Source organism: Tachypleus tridentatus, chromosome 6 (assembly GCF_004210375.1).
Source record: "Tachypleus tridentatus isolate NWPU-2018 chromosome 6, ASM421037v1, whole genome shotgun sequence".
Classification (NCBI taxonomy): domain Eukaryota; kingdom Metazoa; phylum Arthropoda; class Merostomata; order Xiphosura; family Limulidae; genus Tachypleus; species Tachypleus tridentatus.
The window spans coordinates 91,871,195-91,898,262 of NC_134830.1; the positions used below are offsets into that span (position 1 = coordinate 91,871,195).

General features: G+C 31.7%; 1 protein-coding gene across 5 annotated transcripts in view; it reads right to left on the reverse strand.

Annotated features, from left to right (window-relative positions):
• The window catches only part of LOC143253041 (ras-related protein Rap-1b-like), a 58,541-nt gene that overhangs the window by 16,073 nt on the left and 15,400 nt on the right, over positions 1 to 27,068 (reverse strand). For 2 of the 5 annotated variants that reach the window (XM_076506129.1, XM_076506132.1), the window contains 6 exons: positions 23,870 to 23,938; positions 21,081 to 21,137; positions 19,971 to 20,111; positions 17,437 to 17,580; positions 15,851 to 15,940; positions 10,466 to 14,430 (listed from right to left, as the gene is read on the reverse strand). In XM_076506129.1, the coding sequence (XP_076362244.1) occupies positions 15,851 to 15,940; positions 17,437 to 17,580; positions 19,971 to 20,111; positions 21,081 to 21,137; positions 23,870 to 23,938 (501 nt within the window). In that variant the 3' untranslated portion in view covers positions 10,466 to 14,430. Of the gene's footprint in view, positions 1 to 10,465; positions 14,431 to 15,850; positions 15,941 to 17,436; positions 17,581 to 19,970; positions 20,112 to 21,080; positions 21,138 to 23,869; positions 23,939 to 27,068 lie in introns of those variants that run through there. The other 3 variants (XR_013029311.1, XM_076506130.1, XM_076506131.1) reach the window with 3 other exon arrangements.

Genomic DNA, 27,068 nt, shown 5'->3' on the forward strand with positions numbered 1-27,068 from the left:
TAATAAAAATGGACAAATTGCCACGTAACCCATATATATGGCCTCGCAAAATACCATACCACGATGTTGTATCATAAGCCTCCTCAATGTCAAAAAATACTGATACATGTTGTCGTTTGAGAAAGGCTTCTCTGATTGACGTTTCAAGTCGAATCAGAAGGTCCATGAAGGAGTGCTCTCATTGGAACCCACACTGAATGGGCGAGAGGAGGTTGTTTGATTCGAGGAACCAAACAAGACGAGCATTAACCATCCTCTCTAATGTCTTACAGACAGCTCGTCAAAGCAAGTGGACGGTAGTTTGAAGGAATCTTGGGATCCTTCCCAGGCTTAGAAAAAGGTAGGACAATAGTCTGGCGCCAGGCATCAGGAAAAAATCAGGTCTCTCCATGCGACAGGTAGAGAGAACAGTGATGGTATGACCCAAGAAAACACGGGTGGCTATGGCCTCCAAGGGTGTGTCGAGTGGCAAAGACAGGGTGGGCACATGCTGATCAGCCAACAGTGCCACCCCTCCATGCACTCGTCCATCACACTGATTAGAACGTAAAACACGACAGTTCAATTATATCAAGGTGGCCAATTTTATTTATGTGTAGGCGAATTGGGTGAAGAGCCCTTCTGTTTCGACCACGTCTTTTTTCTTTATTGTCTTTATTCAAGGTGGGTCTGTCGACCTCCATGGATCCTTCCCTGGGTTGGTTGGGCAAGTCGTTGCTGTTGGAAGAGGATTCCAGCAACTGAGGACGTGAACGAATGATCGTTTTGCATCTTGGGGTGGAAGAATGAGATGCTCCCGAGGAAATGCCCGTACCCAGAAACAAAGGAAGTAGATCTTGGGATTTGCTGAAATGTATGTTAGGGACAGAGATGTGTGTTGAAGTTAATTCATTAGCTTTTCTAACTATGGAGGTCAAAAGACTTTGTATTTGGTTTGAGAATGATTTTTTGGAGGCACAGAGAGATCTGTCTGCACTCTCACTGCAGTAGTGGAATGAAGTGCAGCAGCATAGTCCGAGATCAAGTGGTGGACAGCAACTTTTGAGCCTCAGGATAAGTAATGTTTTGAATCGTTTTCAAATGCTGCACCTCTTTTTCTTCCAACCGTTTAGGACAAGAACGAAAGTACGACAAGTGAGAGCCATTACAGTTGATGCATTGAGGGTCAGTTTCACACTCGCAGATCGTGGTCCATGCCACTACAACGAGCACACGTCGAGAAACCAGCAAGGTTTGATGGACCAAACTGCTGAAACTGAACACATCTGAGAGGGTTTGGAATGTATGGCCGTACCCGCAGTTACGATTACCTGCCTTGCCGGTGGCAGGTAGATGTGATGATGTAAATGTCAGAATGAAGACACTGATTGGCATCATAATTCCATTTTTGCGAGTGGAGATATGCCTCACTGCAGAAATGCCTTGGGTGGAGAAACCAGAGAGAATCTCTGACTCGGAGATGTTCTTCAAATCCCTCTCAACAATAATTCCTCGTGATGAATCTAAATTAGCAAGAAGTGTAACCTAAATAGTTATATCCCCAATTGCCTTTGAATGCAAGAGAAGTTCACTGTGCTGAGATGTCGATATCTCAACCAATGTTACCAAAGCGAAGCTTTTTACTCACTTTGGAGAGCCAGCAAGTCCCTCTAGTCCCTTCTGAATGAAAAAGGGATACATCTGCCCTAAAGATTTGTCTGAAAGAGAATGTAGTATAAGAAAATGAGGTACAACAGGTGTTACAGATGTTAAAGATTGCTGTTCAGAATCTTCAAGGCATGGTCGTTTACCTGTTGACTGGTTTTTCACTATTTTTTTTAAGTTTTTATTTTGAAGATCCATAATAAAAAGGAATATTTTGGTACCCACTACAATGACAAAAAAAAGAACACTGCAGCAATACCAGGGTTTCGTGAGCACTAGACCCAAACACTAGCATCAGATACAATGTCCACAACACCTGTTGAGAACATCTGACACTGGCACTTGGGTAACCCTAGCCCAAGTGGACCAGCCAAATGACCCAAAGGGGCCACCCCAAAGCCTCCTGTTTAGAGGGGTTCGAGGCCAAATTGGTGTGTTAGGGTTGGACCCCTCAACCACCAGGATCCTTTCCTCCCTTTCACGGGTCACCACGCACGGCAAACACTTGAGTGGATGTTTAGGTCCCAGAGGAGGTAAACTGAAAGAATAGAACCTTTCCTAGGAAGCCGCCTCACCACGTACAAGAATCCACACCGAGGGGCATTTGTTCATGAAAATATACAAACATACCGGGATGTTGGATATATAAATACTGCTTAGCTTAATAGTTATATAGTTTATTTAGTGATTTAATATTTGAAGAATAACTAGTTTTCATAACAAGTGTTAAACATTAATTATTTTAAAAGTAATATTTATGACAAATTTCGTTACGTAATTCAATAAGTCGTACGTGTCTGTAATTCAATTTTTAATGCATTGTGGTGTCATATTCCTCGAAATCTCTAAGACTTTCTCGCTACGTGAGCATTGTTACATCACAGCGTCTCCTAGTTTGTAAAAAAGTTCAAGCGTCAGTTGGGCAATGTATACATTTAGGTGACCAAACAAGCACAAGTCAAATTCAGTGAGTTGAGTTCAATCAGAGAAGAATTTAGTTGGTGAAAGAAAACGTGGAGTTAGTCGGAGTGTGTACGATAAGACTTAACGCGATGTTTCTGTAATGTGTTTAACAAATGTATTGTCAACAACGAGCACAGGAAAAATAATTTGTCTTATTAACTTAACTTATTAAGATAACTGAATCTGTCCGTGTGGTCTTCTGGCGAAAAAAGAAAGCAGTTACGTAAAGATCTAGATACAACTAGTAACCATCAAAAGTAGTAAGAAGTTAATTAAGTCAAAAACACTAAGTTAATGAAAGTGATGTTAGACTGTGTTGTTGTTAGTTTAACCAGAACAGACAATATTTGGAAGTGATTTTCAAGAATCACCTTTTGTCATGTCAACTTGCACGGAAAAATTTGTTTTGAATTTCGCGCAAAGCTACACGGGAACTATGTGCGCCAGCCATCCCTAATTTTGCAGCTAGTCATCACTGCAAACTGTTGGGCTACTCTTTTACCAACGAATAGTAAAACTGACCGTCACATTATAATGCTCCCACTACTAAAAGGGTGAGCATATTTGGTATGACGCGGATTCGAACCCGCGACCCTCAGATTACGAGTCAAGTGCCTCATCCACCTGGCCATGCCAGGCTGACACAGAAAATGTTTCCCCAGTCTATGTGGCTTGTGAATGCTTTGTTTTGGTTTGTCTTGGTTTTTAATTTCGTGCAAAGCTATACGATGGCTATCTGCGCTAGCCGTCCCTAATTTTGTAGTGTAAGACTAGAGGGAAGGCAGCTAGTCATCACCACCCACCGCCAACTCTTGGGCTACTCTTTTATCAACGAATAATGGGATTGACCGCACATTATAATGCCCCAACGACTGAAAAGGCATGTTTGGTGCGACGGGGATTCAAACCCGCGACTCTTGGATTACGAGTCGAGTGCCTTAACCATCTGGCCATGCCAGGCCACTTTTTTGTTGTTATTGTTCTGAGAAAATTTGTATATATAGTACTATTCAAACGTGTCAGGTCAACAGAGTATTTTGTAATTTCTCCATTTTAAGAGGCTAATTCCTTCATGTCATCACAGAATATAAATCTCAACAAGGTCTGAAATAACACATGTACCTTATACAGTGTCTTAATTATACAGAAAAACTAGCAAGGAGCTAAAATATGGTACCTATATATAGTGAAAGGGATCAGATTAGCATCACTCCACAAATAAACTTCGATAATGCTTCACATTTAGAATCTCCTCAATAAATATTGAAAGTATTTTTCGGTAAAGCTTTATGTTTTATGCTATTTTCCCTTCCTTAATATTATATTACTTAATACATTTGAAATAAATCTAAATTCCAATTTTTCATTCCAGAATGATTGTAGATTGTAACACAGTTACAATTATTTATTCTAAGAAGTGTAATGCTCGTAAACTTCGACATTTGAAAAAATAGGCAAACAAAAACTACTGTAGGAAGTGATAATGTTACTGACAATATTTTTGTTACTGATGTTGATAGTGATATTGTTAACCACAACACAATTAGTCTATGGTAAGAAAGCACAGAAGAGTGAGACTGCCATGGTGTGGATAAAGTTTTTTCATCTGTTAATATTAGGGTAGTGAAAATAGCATAAAACGCAAAGCTTTACCGATAAAACACTTTCAGAATTCATTGAGACTATAAATGTTATAGAGATTTAATTTCAAAGCTCATTGTGTACCTTTATGCATAATTTAAAAAAAAAAGTCTAGAACATATTCAACAAGTACCAAAAATGCATTTAGGCCTTTCTTTCACTTTTTACGAGCCATACTGGAGTGCAGGTTCCGAGGCCTGGCCCAGACAATAACTACGCCACTGTTCAAGGAAAGACCAGTCAAAAACAGCTTCACGAAGTATCTCCAATGATGATGTGAAGGCATATGGTGATAAAGAGTGAGGCCGAAACGTTTGGACAAAGATTTTTTTCAAATGTGGCTGTGTCAAATAACATTCAAGTTAAAAGTGTTAATAATGATGTTGATGCTAATAATATATATACTGTAAAGTTTGTAAATATTAACAGTAATAGAGTCAAGTTGATCAGAAATGCTCAATTCGAATTAATTCAAATGATAAAGGTTACTTTTTCAGATGTTAAGTCAATGATGAATAGTGAAAAATAATTTATTCTTGGTGTTGTTTCGTGTAGACCACCTAAACCATTTCCTCGCTATAAAGTTAGTGGATGATCTTTTTCGAATATTTTTATAATACTAGAAACAAAAGCCGAAATTATTTTTCTTTAAAAACGGTTGTGCTACTCTAAAAGAAAATTTATTGCATTGTTATCTTTGCCTATATAAATAACGGATTGTACGATAATGATTAAATTTTGGGAGTGCATGCTTAGAAACAATGAAAAGAGAGAATCAAAATGTATGTAAAAAAACACATTCATATCCAATCGTTTGAACAGTGGAAATTTAAAGACATTTGATAAAGATCTCGAAAGCTACTTATTGAACGAAAAGCAAAGTTCTATACCATAAATTCAACACATCTATTATGTGTAACATCGCATTTAGGTAGCATGTTGAAAACTTTTAGGCTTTTATTCAATTATTGATAATGTATGATCTGCTTCTAAAACAACTAACTGAACAGTCTGGTCCGATACATAAACTCTGACATGCGAAATGAACTAATCAATCTTTTCTCCCAGCAAGCAAGAAGAACTAAAAATTTTGATTGATTTGAAATTAAAGAAGCACCTTGTTTTATTGTATTAAAAGACGTTACTCTGTCGTTGTAAAGACAGAACAAATGAGTTGGGTATTTCGTTACTTTAAAATTAAAAAGAAGTTAAGTATGAAACGACATGAACTGGAAAGTCTTCTCTGGTTTAAAGAAGTTGCAAATTAATCATTTGATGAATTTAAAAAGGAAATTATTGACTGTATCGGAACGTTGAGGCCAAGGTTATGATGAAGTGTTGGTTATTGATAAGTTTATTTCTGAGTTCATGACAAAACATTGGAAAAGGTGTAAATTGCACAATTTTGTACATTTTGATTTACACAACTCGACTCTGGTTCTTAAGGACTGTTTCCCAAATGCCTAAAACTTTTACACCTTACAGGAACAAGTTTATTGTGAACACAGCATCAAGGGGTGGAATTTGGAAATTATTAGGATCTTTCAAGACTCTAGAAAACAATTACAGCTTGAAAAGAAACTAACTAGATGGCCATCAAGACGTGACTCGTTCCTTGCAGTAAGATGTCAATACGCGAAAATGCTAAAACTCTCCAAAATTATTCTCACAAGCAAGTCTAAAGACGAAACAGAAGAAGTAGTCACTTGAAAAATAATAGACATGATTTCATTCTTCTTCTTGTGATACAATAAACAATACTAAACTCATTAGACACAATATCTAAAACACTTTAAAAGAATGTGCCGACCTTTCTAAATCACACATAATAAAAACTGTGCAAAAAGAGCTAATATAACTTAGAAATACATTTCAATCAGCCAAACAATCTGCTACAGAATTTAGTGAATTTAACTTAACTGAATTTTAAAATCATATGTAATTTTGTGAATGAAGAGGTGACTTAGGTAAAAACAGTGAAGAAAGAGCTGAAAATGTATCACCTGCAAGGTTTAACATAGCACCTAAACAAATTAAAACAAAATTCCAAACACTAAATAAGTCAATACTTACAACGGCATATGAATTACCATTGTCAAAATCCTCGTATTTCATGCACAATTTCGCAAACATTGAAACTTTAATCAAGAGACTCCTTCTACATAGTTTGCTAAATTATTTCACAAAAAAAAACATAACAAAAACGTGGACACGAATGGCTTACTATGTAAATGTCATCATTACTGTATACATAATACAGTGCTAGAGCACTAAATTATTAGTGATAATTTACTGTGACATGGTTACTGCCGCCGTTTACCCGCGCTTGGTTGAATTTTTTCACTTTGACATTCAGAGCACTGGGCAGGAATCACATTGCGTTAGCGCCATCCAACGGTCATCGCAATGCTATGTTTTAATTAGACAGTCGGATTCCCCCGATCCGTGCCAGTTCCAAATCGGCTGTTAGTAGAAACTGATGAAAAATCTTAAAAATACATCTTGAGAAACTATACTTTTTTCACACACACATTTTGGCTCTAAACAAACCACAGGTGTCTCAAATAAAACACCACTGCAGTACAATTACTATAACGCACCATTAAACACCATACGCAAAAAAAAACCATCAGCTTTAAAACTGGTCTTAGTGTCCTTACATTACTAACAAAGTATGTATGAAGTGAACGTATTCATTTGCTACTTTTAATTCGAAGTGTTGCGTTCAGCCCATTGGGATATCGTCAAATTGAAAAAATAATGTTGACTATAATTCCAAACTTACTACTACTATCTAGACAAAATGTGACAAATTTTTTATTAACATGTACAAAAGTCTCTTGTACATAAAAAATTAAATGATGAAAAGTCAGACTTCAGTTTTCAGTGATGTCGAGAAACCCACTTGTTGAGAAATTTATATGCAAAAAACGGCTCGTTTGGGTTGAGAAAATATTTTACACAGAAGAGCGAACAACGTTTCGACCTTCTTCGGTCATCGTCAGGTTCACAAAGAAGGAGGTAACTGACCGGAAGCTGACCACATGTTTGAAAGGGGTTGTGTAACTGTGTGTCGAAATGTAGAGGGAGGTATTAGATGTTTGAATATATAATTTTATTTATTTTATTATATTAATATAGGTATAAAGACGTTCCTTTATATTGGTTTATTTTGGGTTTAAGGTATAAAGACGTTCCTTTATATTGGTTTATTTTGGGTTTAAGTTGTTGTATAAGTAAGGCTTCTCTAATTTTGCGTTTGTTTATGTTTGTTTCTTTATTTAGTATTTGAGTGTTTTCTATGGTTATGTTGTGTTTATTTGACTTGCAGTGTTCGAAAACGTGTGAAGGTGACTTTTTATGTTCTTTGAATCTGGTTTCCATTTTTCTACTTGTTTCTTCAATATAGAAGTCGTGGCAGTTATCACATTGTATTTTATAAATAATGTTGGTGTGGTGTTTGTCAGTGTAGTTTTTACATAGTATAGACCTCAGTTTTGTGCCTGGTTTTTGAATAAATTTGGTATTAACTGGAATGTTATATTTTGTTACTAATTTTCGCCAAATGTTGGTTATTTGTTTGCTGATGTCAGGAATATATGGTATACAGCAGTATATGGTTTCGTGGTTTTTTGATTCATGAGCTGTATTTACTTTAGTTGGTGGTTGATTTTGCTTTTTGTCTAGGTGTGTGCGTATAATGTTTTCTACGGTTTGTGGAGGAAACTTATTGATGTTGATGAAGTATTGTTTTATTTTGTCTAATTCATCGTTAATTTTATCTGGTGAGCATAGTTTTATGGCTGTGTTTATTTGGTTTCTTAGTATGTTGAGTTTTTGTTTTGTTTCATGTGCTGAGTCCCAAGGAATGTATAGTCCAGTATGGGTGATTTTTCGGTGGATTTCTGTTTTGAATTGTGTGTCAGTTCTTGTAATTTTGAGGTTAAGAAATGATATTTGATTGCTTTCTTCCTGTTCACATGTGAAGTTAATGTTGGGATGTATAGAGTTAATGTAATTGAAAAAATTAAGTATGTGTTCTGTAGATGTGAATCCCGAAATCGTGTCATCTACATATCTGTACCAGTATAGTGGTGGATGTAATGCTGTGTTAATTGCTTGTGTTTCAACTTGTGTCATAAAAATATTGGCTAGAACTGGTGACACTGGGTTACCATGCTTAGGCCATTTGTTTGTATATAGTTTTGGTTGTTGAACATGAAGTTTGTCTTTATCGTGGTGAATTCTATGAGGGCTGGTTACTGGGAATTTCTATAGTTGGGTTAGGGTCTCGGATATAGAGTTCTAAGGCTATCTTGCAGGCTTCAGTGGTTGGAACTTCTGTAAAGAGGGATATAACATCGAAACTGGCCATTAAGGCTTTATGATTAAGTTGATTTAGATTAGACTTGAAATTAAAAGTCTTTGATGAATGAGCTGGCTGATGTTACATATTTGGAGAATGCCCATGCTATGTATTTACCAAGATTGTAATTAAACGATTCATATGTGGACATTATTGGTCGTAATGGACAATCTGGTTTATGAGGTTTGAGGATGCCGTATATTTGCGGTATGCGTGAGTCGGTTTTACGTAGGTAGGAATAAAGTGTTTGTGAAATTGTGTTGGCTTTTTTCATTTGTAGTAGTAATTTGTTCAGTTGCGTCTCGTGTGTCTTTGTTGGATTTGTGTGTATTGGTTTAAATTTGTTCGTGTCTGATAAGATGTTATTCATTTTTTCGATGTATTCATTCATGTTCATTATGACTATAGCGTTACCTTTATCTGCTTTTAGAATTTTATGTTTTGTCTTGTTTTAGGTTTTAATGGAATTAATGTCTCTTTTGTAAGGTTGTTTTTAGTTTTCTGTTTTGTGAAATTATGTTGATGGTTTTGTGAGAAAATTCTTTGAAAAAATCGTTTAAGATGTTGTTTTTAGGTGTTTCTGGAAAATATAAATTTGTAATTTTACCTGGGAAGTTTGGCTGTTGGATGTCAATAAAATTATCTAAGTTGTCTTCTTTCTGTTGGTTGTGTTTGGTTGTTTCCTTGTTTTTCTTTGTAGAAAGTATCACAAGTTTCCTGGCTAGGTCTTCTAAACATGTTTTGATTTCTATGGTTGAAATGTACCTAGGTGCTATTGCGAAGTTGAGTCCTTTGTTAAGTAGATGTTTCTCGTCTGTGTTTAATTGACGGTCGGATCTGTTAATTATGAGGTTAGTCAACGGTTTGTTGTTTTGGTGTCTTTTCTGTTGTTTGCATCTTAGTTTTTCTAGTTTTTTGTTGTGGCAGATCTTTATACGCACACACCTAGACAAAAAGCAAAAACAACCACCAACTAAAGTAAATACAGCCCACGAATCAAAAAACCACGAAACCATATACTGCTGTATACCATATATTCCTGACATCAGCAAACAAATAACCAACATTTGGCAAAAATTAGTAACAAAATATAACATTCCAGTTAATACCAAATTTATTCAAAAACCAGGCACAAAACTGAGGTCTATACTATGTAAAAACTACACTGACAAACACCACACCAACATTATTTATAAAATACAATGTGATAACTGCCACGACTTCTATATTGGAGAAACAAGTAGAAAAATGGAAACCAGATTCAAAGAACATAAAAAGTCACCTTCACACGTTTTCGAACACTGCAAGTCAAATAAACACAACATAACCATAGAAAACACTCAAATACTAAATAAAGAAACAAACATAAACAAACGCAAAATTAAAGAAGCCTTACTTATACAACAACATAAACCCAAAATAAACCAATATAAAGGAACGCCTTTATACCTATATTAATATAATAAAATAAATAAAATTATATATTCAAACATCTAATACCGCCCTCTACATTTCGACATACAGTTACACAACCCCTTTCAAACATGTGGTCAGCTTCCGGTCAGTTACCTCCTTCTTTGTGAACCTGACGATGACCGAAGAAGGTCGAAACGTTGTTCGCTCTTCTATGTAAAAAATATTTTCTCAACCCAAACGAGCCGTTTTTGCATATAAAAGACTTTAGTTTTGTTAGATCAAATTTTAGTTTTGATGACAAGTGGAAAACAACTTATACAATAGTAGCAGGAACATGACTATATTCAGTTTATTTTACCTAGTTGCTGAATACTTTTAAATTTATTTAAATGGCACAGGTATATAACATTCTTAGTTATGAATCACATCCTGCTCAAATACAAATACTCTTCAAATTTATTTTTTCACACATAGAAAAGGATAGGTATACATATTATTGGAATACCAAACTACCAGCTTATCTCCATATAAAAAATAGTGTTAAAAACAAATAAAATATCTTTACTCATATTAAAATATTTCCATTTAAAAACTGTACATGCACTGAATTTCATTTTATGTGTACAAAAAAACGAGAGGGCTGAATACTATTTCAATCTACAAATTGATATATGTGGCAGTACAGAAAATTTTATGAATTCGTATAGATTGACAATACCATAGAACAAAAAGCATGTGAAAATACACAAGATTAAATAATTTTAAAAGAACATTGTTTCTTCCTATAATTGGAGCTAGATCAGGATTATGTTATATTTATGAAATAAATTTTTAAATCAGTATTCACATCCTCAATATTAATCTAACATTTCTAAGCACAACAGCACAAAATCAAGTATTCCTATTTTAATAGATATGAAGACAATTTATAAACTTTAAAAAACTTAACTTCATAATTTTCTTTTGTTCAAAACCGGTTACTTTATCACTTCTGGATACAATAAATGACAGTTTTATCTAGAAACATGTATGACAAAATGGTTGTAACATCAATACAAATTTTGCCAGGTACACAATGAGTTGTATACAAACTCAATATATAAATATCATACTATAGTTGGCTCTACTGTAAGAATATTATGTTACTCATAACATCAATTGAAAGGGTGAAGATCTGGTGTTTTACCTTGCAGACCTTTTTTAAAGAAATATTCTCATTGGGATGGTTTAATTCTATATTAAAGTTATTTCTAATTATTAAGAAATAGCATAATAAGCCCTATCATCAAGAAAAAACCTGACAGAAAAAAACAAACAATCAAGAACTGCTGCATGAAGTACCTCCAGTGATGATGGGAGAGCCTATGGAGATAAGTAGCTTACTGCCTTCCCACAACTGGGCACAGACAGCATAAGGCAGTTGGAGGTGAGACATTAAGGGTTCAATCCCTTAACCCTTAACTGATTTTCCTTAGTTGCTTACACGCTTTTCATCAGCATTTCGATTCTGCCTGATAGATGGAATATCCCCAACACATTTTGGTGTTATGATCACAGGTATTACCCTTTATGACTTAAAGACAACAGTAAGAAATAGTAGCAGAGACATCTTTTGAATTTCAATTATTTTGTGCTGTTTTTGGTTTATATATATATTTTATACATAGTCAAACAGCTTGAGAAATAAAATAAAGTACTTAAAAAACAAAAAAGACATCGCAGAGACAAATGTACAAGAATAACATTCACCTCAAATGTGAGTGTACAATTGATAATGTTCATTTTACAAAACTGCATAATCGAAATAACCACAAAAGAACGCATTTACCCCATCTTCAGTGTAATGATTCACACATATTAATGGGGAAAACAAAATCCTAGGGCCAAACTGTCATTTTTAAAGACCTAATTTAATGATTTTACCAGAATATTAACTTTATCAAGAGGAAATGTTTTATGTTTTATCAAAAATGCAGTTACAACTGTAAAAATGTTATAGCAATAACTAACACCTCAGTTATAAAAAAATTATTCTAGAATAAAAAGCATAAATCAGGCTGTTAAAAGAAACTCTAAACTACACACATCAATAAGTAAAGAAGGCCCTAAAGAATTTTTCATCATCTTTACTTCCATAAGTATGTTTCAACTTTTCCACTTTTAATTTAATAATAAATCATAAAGTTTTGCATCTCCCAAGTACTAAGCCTTGGCTAGAGGATGCTACTAAAAATAATTATTTCTTGAACATATTTCAATTTGCCAAATAGGAAAGTAAGTCAACTTGTACCTAAACAGCTGCTGAACTTGCATCATATGACCATGCCAACAAAACAAAGATTCAGATTCATGTGGTTACAGAGCTTACTCACATGAAGTTCTGTGCATTAACAATGTTGCATATCTCAGGATTTTCACACACAATTGATCTTAACTTTTAAATGTAGTGACAGTACACTGGCTAAGTCTACCTAATGAAGCATCTTTCAATATAACTGGAAACCATGTGGATCAATAAAACCCTTATATTTCAATGTGGTGTTCAGTTTACACATTTTCTTCTACCATACTCATACCCACCTTTAAATTATATATTCCAAATAATGGTTTTATTTGTTATCAAGACTGGTGTCAGATGTATTAATCATCACAGTTATGATGATCAGAAGTAAAATAACGAAGCTTTTTTTTTGACAATTTTAATTTTATATCTGAAAAAACCAAAAACAACTAAGAACACAACATGACAAAAATAAAGGTACAATACTATTAAAAAATACAAATTTTCCAAAAATATTTAGTACTGGATCCCAAAATATTACACAAGTTATCCCAACCTAAATCAATCACTGTGTAAATAATGGGTGACTTGATCAAGTTCAAGCTGACAGGTTGTCTTTAATGAAAAACAGTTAAGTATTTCATGTATAGCAGTTAGGTTTATAATGCTCATTCTATTACATTTTTGCTGTTTGGACTTGCATTTCATTCTTTTTTCTTATTAATGAATTTTAGGCAATAAATGATAAAGAAATTAGGAAAACATTTAGGTTCTTTAACCTATAAGCAATTTTATATTTATGGTAAATGGGTCATGAACTTATTCTAAACCAACAACAATCATGTGAGAGTTGTTCATTTGTAGAATGAAGGTACATAGTTCATAACCTGTTATTGATCAGTATTATCAATTTAACATATTTCAGAATTCCTGAGTCACATTTTAGAGAGATCGTTTTGCAAAATTGAGACAAATACAATAATGGCTTGTTGTCAATAGAAGCTGGGCATGTGGGAAAGATGGAGCTAGACTTTCATGGACTTTTCCAGAACCTTGTTATAAAACCATAAATTTTTTAGGATTTTCAGAAGAAAGTTTTGTTTCAAAAATTCCAAGACTTTCCAGGATTTTCAGGATACGTACACACCCTAATGGAATAGTATTCTGAATTATCCACTTTTTTTTTTTAATTTGTACAATGATATAAAAAGTTTTTACACCAAATTTTATATGAATAAAAAAAAAAGAATTAAAAGTTACATATTAAAGTATAACTAATACATAGTACTGCAGTAATCTGAAAACAAAAATTATTTTCAGTCTTATTGTAGAACCTTTGGTTTTTCCAAAGATTTTTAACAAAAACACTCTCTTGACACTCATATACAATGTATTATAAAGTGTACAACTCTAAAAAAGATACAAACTAATATAAGTATTAAGAAACTGTCTATCTCCAATATTTATAAGCAAGATAAAAAGCAGTTATTCAGTTTCTAATGAAGAATATCATTGCTTTGTCAGAATACAATATTAATTATTTTATACAGAATACTCAAAAATTGTTAATTGTCTAGACAAAAAATAATCTTAATGCTTGTGATTCTTTGTATGAAGTTCACTGCAGAGTTTGTTTAAATAAGACTGAAGAGTGTATGTTATAAAGATAACCAGACAGAATCAATTACAAATGTTTGTTTATATTGGATGACCTATAGGTGCTTCAAATTTTCTTGGACTTAGCAATAATTTTGAAGTATTAAATTCAATCTAAATAAACTGTTTCATAAAATTTAGCACTATATGTTTTGTGACACAAGAATTCTTAATACAAATGTTTTGAAGCATTAATACTTATGGTTATTAAATGATGCATTACAAATCATGACCTGATACAACTGTACAATTGGAAGTGTAAAACATTTGAAAGAAATCTCTGCTCATGATCAAATACAATGGTAAGCTGAAGCAATAAAAAAAAACTCACAAAAGTTTTGTTTTTTTAAAGTTGTTAAGAAACAAATGCTAGAATGATGAGAAATAAATTGTACTGGAAATAAGAAGATGGAACAAAAAAAAATTCTTCTGGCCTTCTATCAGTTTTTCCGTTGCTTAGTTTCTGTAAAAACAATCACATGCTTTTAACTACTTTGCTACCAGATGTCTGTTAAGAATAAGTACAATATGCTGTTAAAATACCTAATTAATTACAATCTGTGAACATTATTATCATTTTTTTTACTTATAATTACATAGAATAAGTCAAAAGCTAGTTACCATAAAATTTAAAGATACAAAAGATAGTAATATCAATTATACTCTTTTAACAAAAAATCCTTAATCTCTGAATATTTTTGTTAATTTATCCAAAGCTACTTGAAGGCTATCTGCACTAGCTGTTCCTAATTTAAAAGTGACAGACTAAAAGGAAGGCAGCTAGTCAACACTACCACTGCCAACTTTTGGGCTACTCAAATAATAAACACTAAATTTGACTATCGCATTGTATACCCCAATGGTTGAAAAACTAAGCAGATTTGATTACAGAATTAAAATTTATGACCCACAGATTACAAGTTTGATACTCTAATTACCTCTATGCCTTGTGAATTTGTTGTTTATAACTAACATAACATGCTGCTTTTTACTGAAGTGACGAACCATTATTAACATGTGTCCACAGGTAGAAAAAGATTATTTTATGCAAAACAAGCTCTCTTTGTACTTTAAATTTCTGACTAGGGAACAATTTTTGAATTTCACTACTGTACACAAAAATAAAGTAAGTACTGACTGCAAACATTTTCAAATGTTAAAAAAACGCTATTTTATATACCAAGACTTATGAAGAGAAATGACCGCTGAAACAAATTTACCAAAGATTAAATTGAATTATTTAGAATATCTGGAAAATGCCATAACCAACTGATTTTTAAACATTTTATAAATCAAAATTAAAGGTATTCAAATCTTCTGTCATATTGTTATCTACTGCATTTAGGTTACACACACAGGGTTAACATACCATTAAAACTTTGCCAATTTTTCTTTAACTTATGAACTAATCTATTATTTTCTACCCCACTGATACTTTGCATGAGTGGTATCCTCTAAAAGGTTTAAAATTTTAGCTGTTAAACTACATTTACCATTGATATAATGAAACAACAGGGTACAACAGAAAGAGCGACTGATACTTACATCATTATACTCGTCTCTGCTTTTACTGAAAATTCTGCTATTAATTATTGAAATTCAAAGTACTAAACGTTTAAACAAACACTTTCCTATGTACAAATATATTTCAATCATTTTTTCACAGGAATCATACTCTACAATTTCCTAGAATATGCTACTTCTACTTAACTCCTCAAATTATTCATTTATCGATCAACTTTCCACAATCATTATCCTGTATGATTTCCTTAAATATGGTAGTGTTATTCAACCATTCATTCATCTTTTTCAGTCATCTATTCATAGGCAACCTTCTAAACAATTTCCTTGAATATGGTATAAGTACCCAAATGTTCACTTACCTACAAGACAATGCATTTAGATTTCTTCTGGGGCTTTGTTTTTTTCTCAGGGTTTTTTCTGTTGATCTGCCTCACAAGGTCATAAAATATCTGTAGTATAAATTTTTTAATATCTTTATTGACATTAAAACAATTCAAAAGTTGCTACAACTTATTAATATGGAGCAATAATAATGTGGTTCTTTAGGTGAAATGTCACTTGTTATAAAAGCAAGTATTCGTTGCAACACACACACAATTACTTTTATGATATGTAATTAAAATACTGAAACTTAAATTTTTAAACAATTTTAAAGAAGCTTACCTGTAAAGAAAGTGCTTATTGACTTTTTAAAATAGATTTCTGCCCACTGCAAGCCATAGATTTATATTTACTAAAAAACTAACATCCCTTGAAGATTGTGTTCTTAAGATTTTGTTTCAAATGCATTTTTCTCTTCTTCTTCTGGTTTTATTAGGGCAGCCTATGATTCTTTTCCTTTTATAATTTTACAGTATGGGATCATAACAACTACTAATACATCTGTTTTTAAAATAGACACAGGCAAAGTTTAACTACCACTGGATAGAGCAGCTTATACAATATTACACCAACATTAAGTAAAGAAAGCAGTTCCTGAAGTAACTTATGGTTCCGTTAGAAAGTGACAAGACATAAATTGAAGAATAATGGAATATAGTGGAAAACTGAGAAGACTTGTTTCTGATTTTTTCTTTAACTGTATTTGTTTAAAGGCTATGGATATTTCATTTTACACCAAGACATTAGTTAGACTTATTAGGTTTAAAGAGTGCAGTAGGTGAAGGCAAAATGTTCCAGTGACTCAAATCCTTCTCAATAAAATAGTATTAAAGCTTATTGTATTCAAACAATGCACACAAATAAAATAACTTATTATTTATTGAAAAGTATAACTTTTAGATATAAATCAATTTCAACAAAAAATATTGTTACCTAGCCTAAACTGAAGCCATTGTAACAGGTTAGGTTCTAGGTCACTGATAAATTGGTCAATTTTGGTTTTTTTATGATTTATAGCTAACAATAATGACTATTATAATATCCAAATTAAAAGTACCAAAAGAAATATGTTAATCAATATCAATCAAGTTGAAACAGACTGAAAAAATAAAATGGAACTTTCTGATCAACATAAAAAAAATTAATTCTAAAATAAATAGAAGTATTTTTTGTTCTGTAATTTAAACTGTTTTACAGAATAAAACCTTTCATAATTAAATCAAATTACACAAATTTTTCTAAACCTGAAACTAGATAAGTTCATCCCAAATCTTATGCAATTTGTCAAAGTATATCTAGTGTGAGAAGTTAAAACATTAGAGACATCAGTGACATACTTTCAGTCTGGAAAGGTTTATTAAAGAATATGAACATTATAATGACCAACATAAATAAAGCTAATTCAAAAATACTTCCACTTGCAAAGGTTTCAACAAAATAAACTAACTTTTACAACTTACTTTTTACAAGTATTTAAAAAGAAAATAAAGTGATGTTGAACTATATGTACAGGTTACCCTTGTAAAGGATTGCAGTGCACAACATGAAAAAAGTATTAGAGTACCTCATGAACATTGATTTTTGCTTTAGCAGAAGACTCCAAGAAGGCACAGTTATTAAAAGATCTTGCCAGATTTGCTCCCTGGTCTTTCCCAACAACCCGTTCATCCTCCAGATCACACTTGTTTCCCACCAAGATCATGGGAACCTGAAACCCAGGTATAAGTTAAGCCAGTATTAATACTGTATTAAATATCAATAATATTCATTCTAGAAGTAAATAACTATCTTTGTTTTAAAATAATATTAAAATCTTTATACAAATACTAAAACTTAAAAAAATTATGAACTAAAATCATACACATCTAAGAATCAAAGAAGTGGCAGTTAGTTTTTTCACATACACGTTGAACATGAATTTCCAAGCATATAATAAAATAATTATGTACAAAATAATTCACATATGAATAGGCCTGTCAAAGCATTATTTTTCTGGTTATTTAATATTCTTCAAAACCACAATACCTGTTATCAAAATATGTTTCAGACTTAGTAATTTTGAGTAACAATTATTGCAGTTTCTTTTGTACCACTCAATCAGTAACTCATTATAAAAAATTATCCAAAACAAAAAAAGATCAACAATTTAGGCTTCATACTTGATGTAACACCCATGGTATTTCTGTTTATGATCTTATAATGCAGTGTTATATGATAAAAACTGAAAAATTACTAAGGAGTTTGGTACACCAGTTGCAAGAGTTGTCTGTAGGAAATGAAAACCCCAAAAAAACTTTTATTTAAAGTCACCCAACCTCAACTGAAAATATCTTGACACTTTGTGCTCCATACTATATGTCCCTCTCCACATTTTTCCATACCTTTAGATAGTATCTCCTTTAATAACATTAATCAATTAACCTAATTTATTCTTGAAATATTCAACTAAGAAACTATTTATACTAATACTTTTGAATGGTCTAACGTGCAATTTTTATTACTTTTTCTAGAAAACGTTTTGATGTTGCAAAAAATATAAGCTCAATGTATTGAAAGTTTGTTGTTTTTCTGCAACACTAGTGCTATTGTTTTGCATTACATTTTCCAATGCCTTGCACTGTTTGACACCTACTTAGTTGCATTGTTTGTATAGTTATAAAAACACAGGTTTTTGCTGTCACCTATCTCCTACTCTCTTTATCTTTTTCCAAATGACTGGTCTTTTCACTGTGCTGCCAATTATTTTGCATTGTTTTTCTTCAATAACTACCTACATTGCCAATTATGATTATAACATCTTATTTTCTCCAACAATTTCCTGCATTGCCAACTGTGGTAAACAAACAAGACTTTTCCTCATTTTGGTTTTTAGGACATTAAATGCTGGTATCCTGGATTTAGCAGGATGTCCAATTTTAGTATTTACAGGACCAACTGCAAAACTAACTTGGGAAATCCCAGGTGTAGGTTTTCTTCAATGATATCACACTATGCATTATGGCAAAAGTCAGCTTCAAAGAACGCAGTTTTTGACCTTTTCTTAATGGACAGGTTTTCTTTATTTTGTGCAAGTCTAGATATTTAATCATTTTCTAAACTAATAAAACAACTTTGTCATCATTTTATGTAAATAACATTGTAAAGACAACATAGTTTAAAATTAAAATCTTAATATATATTTTACTTTATTATTCAAAAGGCAATATTTAAAATGAGAGCCAAATATGGTTTTTTTGTGTCACATGGCCTGTCTTGTGTTTTTGAAAGGTTTATATTTTATTATGCCTACTATACAATGTGTACAGTGGTTAAGAAGTTAAAAACTCAAACTTCAGGCGTTTAACAGCTCAAGTATAAAACAAGAATATCCCGCCCTTTTCATCTGCCGAGATATTTTCATATTTTGTAAGCCTACAAGGGTAGCCCTGCCCACTATTCCAATTTTTGAGATCTTTTGTCTACTCGCATCCACATCTTTTAAGTGCATGTCTATAGCCAACAGAGGACACATTCAAACTTACAATTTTGACAGACATTTGTAATCGGCTTAAAGTGGAAACTGTAATCAACAGGAGATGTTGAAGTCCATTTAGTAAGACATTGCTCTGAGCAGAAATAAGTTTTTAACCCACATAACTATTTAGAAAGCTGGATAAACTACTTGTTTTATGTGTACCAGTATTGTAATTTGACGTTTTACTGGTTTTCTAAACTGCATCTTTGAAATATACATAAATGATTTTATCTTACCCCTCTACTTTAAAGAATAAACAATGCTTGTGATGAAAATTAGCAAATAAAATGCACAAGTAAAAATAGATTTTGTAACATTGTAAGTAGATAGCTGCCTGCATAAATATCTAAAATGAAGGAAATATCTGCAATAAAGAGTGGAAGCAATCATTGGGTAAGCTACACTTTTCCTTGCTCTACTTGTTATATTAAATACAAATGTTACCATTATGCAATTGTCTCACAATATAATAAAAGTATTGAATCAACTGAATTTCCATAATGCTGTAGTATACTTTTAAGAAGATTTTATTTTGTTACAACTGTTTTTTCTTTCTACAATTATAATGAATATGTCAAACATACATCATCTGTGTCCTTCACACGAAGGATCTGTTCTCGCAGGTCTTGTAAGTCATTAAAGGTGGACTGTGCTGTAATGGAGTACACCAAGACAAATCCTTGTCCATTCTTCATGTACAAATCTCTCATGGCAGTGAATTGTTCCTGTAATAATCAGCAATGTCAGAGAAATACTACACCAGTGTAAAAAACGTTTTTACATAAATTATATATATTGTATTTAAATGTAAGGTACATACTTTCCACATATATTAAATTAAGCAATATTAACCACTATGTTTCTTATGAAAGTGCTGTTTTAAGGTTTTCTTTACTTCCTTCCCTTTATAACTCTGTGATATATGGAGTTTAAAAGTTACATTTTTAACAATAACCTATTATTTAATAATGATGATGCCACATTTTTCTACAATGGTAAGAAAAGCACTAATGTATCAGTGAAATACTATTGTTATTACAGTGAAAGGGCTTGATTGTACATGGACAAATGGTAGTAGCAACCCATAGAACAGTGACAAGTAGTTCTAAACTTCATTTCTATCTCTGATTACTTACCATTTTGGTTTTTTGTCTCATTCTTATTCTACTGTAACACTTCTCTTACATCTTACTTATACAATATTCAGTGTATTTTACTGAAGCAATATGCTCCATCAAAAACGTCTGCTCCAATACCAAGAAGGTACTCTCTTGAACAACAACGTAGTGTTGATTTGTATTTTTCTTATGGAATTCAAATGTTTCTTATGGAATGGGCATTATACAAGTGAAAAGTTTTGAATTTTCCACAAGTGACATTTAATTACGATTACTATCCATTTTCATACAGCTTCTTGTCACAAGAGACAAAACACTGTTTGAATACCACATAATGAACCTTTGAATGTTTAAAGATATCAGCTGAACTCCTAGCTAATGAATAACCCTTCAGATGAAGCCCTATAATCATATAATAATCATAATGCTATCATTAAACACAAGATTCAGCCAAATGGCTCATCACATGGAAATACTTAAGTAAAAAATTCAAAGTAAAGTGAAACTATGTTATACATAAACTAGGCTTTAGCAGAGTTCGAGATTTTATATATATACACAAAAAAATAAACATACCGTTCCAGCTGTATCCAGAATCTCTAGCATACACTGTTGGCCATCAACTTCTACTTGCTAAGTAAAAATTCATAAATTATTAAATAACTTGCTGAAGAGTTGTTAATTTTCAAATAACCACATAAATGCCTTACTAAGTAACTTAAAGAATATGTAAAACAAAATGTACTAGACTAGTATTACAATATAGAATGAGAAGGATCATGCCATAAATTTTCCCTATGAAGCTAACCTGCTAGGTGGTATATTTTAAAAGTTCTACAGACTATTTGTATAAAATTTTACAAATACCACTTTTGTAAACACAGGAGCCCATCTTGTTGAATGTAACTTTTGAATGTCAATAAAACCTTCCCTGGAGAACCTGCCTTTACCTAATACTTAAATTAATCAGCATTTGCTACTTCATCTTCATATGTATATACTGTCACTTCTTTTTGGATCAAACAACTGTAGCTAGCATTGTAAATTCACCACTCATCCACCTTTCAGTGTTTTACGATGCAAGTCTCATATCAATTTGGGATTTTCTGGTTTGAACTGCAAAATTTTCCATATTTCTGTAATTTCTGTGGTTTCCTACTTTTCCTTCTGATAATGACTTCAGTTGTTTATACCACAAAATCTCTACTTGTTCCAATTTCTATGTTTTATAATTTGCATTATTTAAATTTTTTTTAGCTAATTTATAACAATATTTATTACAAAAAGCTTTGATGATAAATCATTGTGTACAAACATCATTAGAAAAAAGAAACCATACAATTAAGCAAATTTTTGGAATTGACAAGCTTAACCCCAAAGGAATCTAATTTTTTCTTAAAAACAATCTTTATAATAAGATTGAAGGTGTTTTATGGTTTCTAGATATGCACTTTCTTTGGTTAATCTTTGTGTGCTAAAATGCAACTCTGGTTGGAAGACCATCCTCACTTTTTTAGACTGCTTTACTATCAAAAATATAAAAAATAGCTAATGCTTTTACTATTTTTATTTTGATAAAAAAACATACAATATAAAATTCACTATTGAACATCAACAAGATTGCAAACCCTCATTTCTGGATACACTGATTTATAACAATAATGGTGACTTTTGAAGTGAAGTATACCATAAAAAAAACATTTATCTTGCTTCTATTATAACTTCACAAGTTTTGTGTCAAACAGTTTTAAACAAAATGTGGTCAAGACTTTGTTACATCATATGTATAAAACATAAATACTTAAAGTTCTGCATAGAGTATTAAGTAACATCAAAGATTCAATATGCAAGAATGATTTTCCTGTAATGTTATTTTATTTTTAGGGTAAAATGATACTAGGCAATATGCTGTGTTTGCTGCAGGGAATCAGACCCAGGGGTTTTAGCACTGCAAGTCCATAAACTTCCCACTATCCTACAGGGGGAATGAAATTTGACAGAATACATTACAGTTATTTGAATAAGCTAAACTTTTGTAAGCCTTGCCTAATATGAGCAATATTCTTTGATGATTAAAAATCAGTTAAGAAATTCACTTCATAGAGTACATCTTCAAATATAATTTAGATGTATTTTGAAAACTGTTATCCACTTTGTTTTAATTTAAGATTGAATGATCATATTCTTCCATTAAATTCATAAAATATAGTCTACAAACTTACTTGCCTTTCAGCAAAGCTGTATCAGTTCCACTGAAGAAAATTAATAATTTATGTGAAATAACATAAATTTGAAATTATGATTAAATTGAGCATACTTCAATAAACCATAGATGAATGTGACTTAGTCATCCATTCAAATTACTTAACATCCTAGCAAGGGTCAATGATAAGCAAAACCCCCACATTAAAGAAACCTTATTCATTTCCCAACGGAGGCCTCATATTAATCAAATGAGATCCACATACAAATTACTTTTAGTCCTATAATATGTATATATCATTTTTAAATGAAAATGTTACGTATCTCTATTTTTGTATTTCCAGATAAGGATCATTAGACACAATATATAAGTGTGAACATATTTTGATTTAACTAATAGGCAGATTTATTTCCTTTCATAAAGTGATTTAACAAAAATGTTAATTCATGTTCCATAAACACTAACTTATTTTAATTATAAAAATATTTTATTTTGATTATCATCTGAAGTTTACGATCTTCTATTATTGTAATTTTGAAAAAAATGTTCTTATCAACCAGTACTTTTATTTCCAATACACCGTAAGCATTGTCATACATGAAAAAATCTTTTTAATAATCCATATACTCAGCTAACCAAACTCAAACACAATTAATATAAGATTAATATAACACATTCATTAACAAGTTAATATTATAAATTATTCAATATCTACAGAATAGTATTTTTAAGCTTACATACCTACCTACAAAAAAAAAAAAAAGAAATAATATGTGCACTTTTAATTTTAAGTCAGTAGATAGGGTTGGTTCAACAGGTAACCCTAGAAAAATAATTTTTGAGATTCAAAACAAAAAAGTACTACAGGTTCAAAAAAATAATAACTGTTATAGACTTAAATATTCTGTAATGATTGCTTTGAAATGGACATAAATAAGTTTTCTTTACAAGCACTTTCTATTATTTTAATAATGCAGATACACATAATAAAAATTATCTTGCTCACAAACACACTAAAAGTTTGGATAACAAATAAATGATTATTATTTAAATCAGCATTTTTCTGTATTACAATACTAACTTTGAAATTATATAAAAGGTCTTCACTAAAAACTAAATAAAAAGTATACTACATATCACAGTTCATCACAGTTGTACTTACTTTCCTGTAACTGTCCTCGATAGTTGGGTCATATTTCTCCACAAATATACCTTGTACAAATTGTACTGTCTAAAAATAATAATGTTAAACTTTCATATATGTACAAAGACAGAAATTTCATGTAAAACCTAGGAAGAAGAGATTACCAATTTTTCACTTCCAATAAAATTCATTTACTATTTAATCTAAATACTGAGGTTGAGTATGTTATATTAAAACAATTTTGAGGTTTTTACTACACTGTTACAGTACTTGTCCCCAGATCTAGTCATATTCTATCTGGTGACCATGCATTCTAAAAACAGCATTACAGCATAGTTTCCATTAAGAAAGGCTGCATTGTGGCTGCACACCACTCAAACCTGCTTACATTCCACAATCCATCTGATGCAGGCTTCAACAAATCCCAGTCACCAAGGAACCTCAAAATTTCATCATAGTGTCCAGCATATTCTTCCATTTTATTCATGTGAAGGGTTGTCCTAAACAGAACTCCAATCTAGAACAGTTCTGGACTCTTGGAATTCTGGAGCTATTTTAATATTTTTTTGTATCCTAAATCAACTTTTCTTTCAAGGATTTTAATGGTAGATTCAACAATTCGTGTTTTTTCAAGAATGAAGTGCTGCAGTTGCACAACATATTACTAATTAGGTATCATTTTGTTTTTCTTCTGTATCTAAATTCAATCAATTAGTGTTTATCTTTAGTCTCAGACATGACCAAGGACATTTAGTTCAAGCAATAATATCAATTAATTGTCAATATCATGATTGATATCATGCACTTGTTGCTTTGAAAGTGAATAAATATACATTGGTGCCTCATTTATTCATGCCAGTCCAAGGAAAGCAAATAAATGTGGACAACACAAGCAGCAGATAATTGAAGCACTAGTGTATCTCACTAGTTAGCCCACTGTTCAATCTATAATAAAATTTTTCAATGTATTTAAGTTCCTATTTTAAATTATGACATAAGGAGGTCAAAATGTTATTTACTCTGTGTTCTTCAAATAAACATTTTCTATATGTATAGCATCCATCTCTACTGTCTATAAATATTCTGTATTCCTGCCATAATATCTAAAAGTAAGAGGCAAGACTAGGCTTGGACTGGGCAACTTGCAAGTTGAATGCATGCCAAACCCTACACATGGAAACCCCAGATATCATGAAACACCTGAACTTTTGCAACCAAAATTAATTTATTAACAAAACTTGCTCTAAAGCATGTAAATTATTGCCTAGAACTGGAATGGTAAAATTATGTTGAGAAAATTTTGGGAAAATAATAAACTGCAGATAATAGAGGATCATGAAGATTGGAGACATGAATCATCAAAACACTAGTTTAGCACTATTTCCTGATATAAAGAGTTGGGAGGTTAGGTAAAGCAAACCTGGCTCCTAGATCTGAAAGTATTTGTCAAAGCCTGATCTAATGTAAAAGGCAACAGTTTATCAGCACCTGTTTCAACAGTCTGATTAAAAGGAAATCCAAGGGCATTATACTATGTTTGGTGACTTCAAATGTATATTTTTATCTAAAATAGTATGAATACCAGTTTTATTTTCCAACTGTTGCAGGTATGTGACAGATGAACATGAAGTATAACTAGAAGCATTATTTTTGTGAACTGCTGGTCACATTTGTAGATGGGAATCTTCTCAATTATATTATGTACTATTGCCTCAAAAACACGTACAGCTTTTACCACTGACATTTCTGTTCATGAGTTCACACATTACAAGATATCACATTTTGATTCCACAGTTGGAGTTAAGTTGTTGTAGGTCTCTTTCTAGACTGACCTGGTACCACAAGTTGATTTATGTTTCATTGTTTTCAATTCCATTAAATATAAAGGATATCCCCTACTTAGAAATTCTAAGACTCCAGTCTAAATATATCTATGAGCCAAGTGTATGAACATTTTGCTTTCTAAATAGATATGAAGTGCTCACCCAAAATCAATTTTCATTAACATCACACTCCTTACAAAATGCAAAACAATGTCAAAATGAAATTTTGATACATTCTGTTCCAGTAAAATTTTATATTAGTTATGGTTATAATTGAAAATCATTTTAATATAAAGTACTCAACCTTGCCAACATAAAAGTTAAATTTTTTAAACTTCAAGCTGAAATACATTGTTATGTTATATTTTTAATTTAAAATATAAACAGTCATTTTTCTTATATATCTGTATTTGTCTGTCTTTTGTTTCACCAACTTAACTTTTTTTCAAATTATTTAAAAATAAATTTTCTTCTAATAACAATTGCAAATTATCACTTACTTTCATTCAAACAAATTAGCAATCAGGTAAATCCTGATCTTCCAACTGTGTGATGATTATTCATTTGATATCTAAAATAATTATCTAATTATTAAAATAATTATAAAATATGTTCCATTCATTAAAGAAAAGCTACTTGTCGATAAAGTCAAACTTTGCATCTATAATGCAATTACTTACTAAATTATAAACATTTTGTAACTTCACTTTTTGAGTACAAGTAAGAAACTGGTGTGCTACTATTTGTACATTTTGTCTCATATAATTATTACTAAGTTGAATATTGCAATATACTTCTGACTATTGTCAGTTTCAAATAAGCTTTTTTATAATTTTCTTAAGTTTTATGTAATGAGTGCTGAAAATAATAAATTTATGGTATAAATTTTAAAATATCCAATATAAACAAGAAAATTTTCATTTCATCAACTACTCAAAAGGTAGTGCTTAGTATAGCACAACACAAAAAACTTTGGATATTGTAGTTGTTTTCACTTAACAGAAAGAATAACAATGGTGTACTTGTAGTGCTCTTATTCTTGTACCGAGTCCTGCTGCATACATTAAATACACTACTACTGGGTATAATTTATCTTACTACGTAGTTCTCAATATATTGGGTTGAGGAATAATTCGCGAGCATTTTTTCAAGTTAAAAAAATATATTCATCAATGAAACGCTTTCGCAAAATATTTCATGTCATTTGGTAGATAATTTTTTGCTCTAATAGATGGTGTGTTTGATTTTCATATGTCTTTACTTTTTGCTTTCATTTTCAGCTCATTAAATGGAATGTCAAGTGGACAAAATCGAGCATTTTCGGCAACATCTGCTTTTCGCATTTAATTTCTTGCAATTTCGTTTAAAACAATGCATACTATATACCTAGGTAT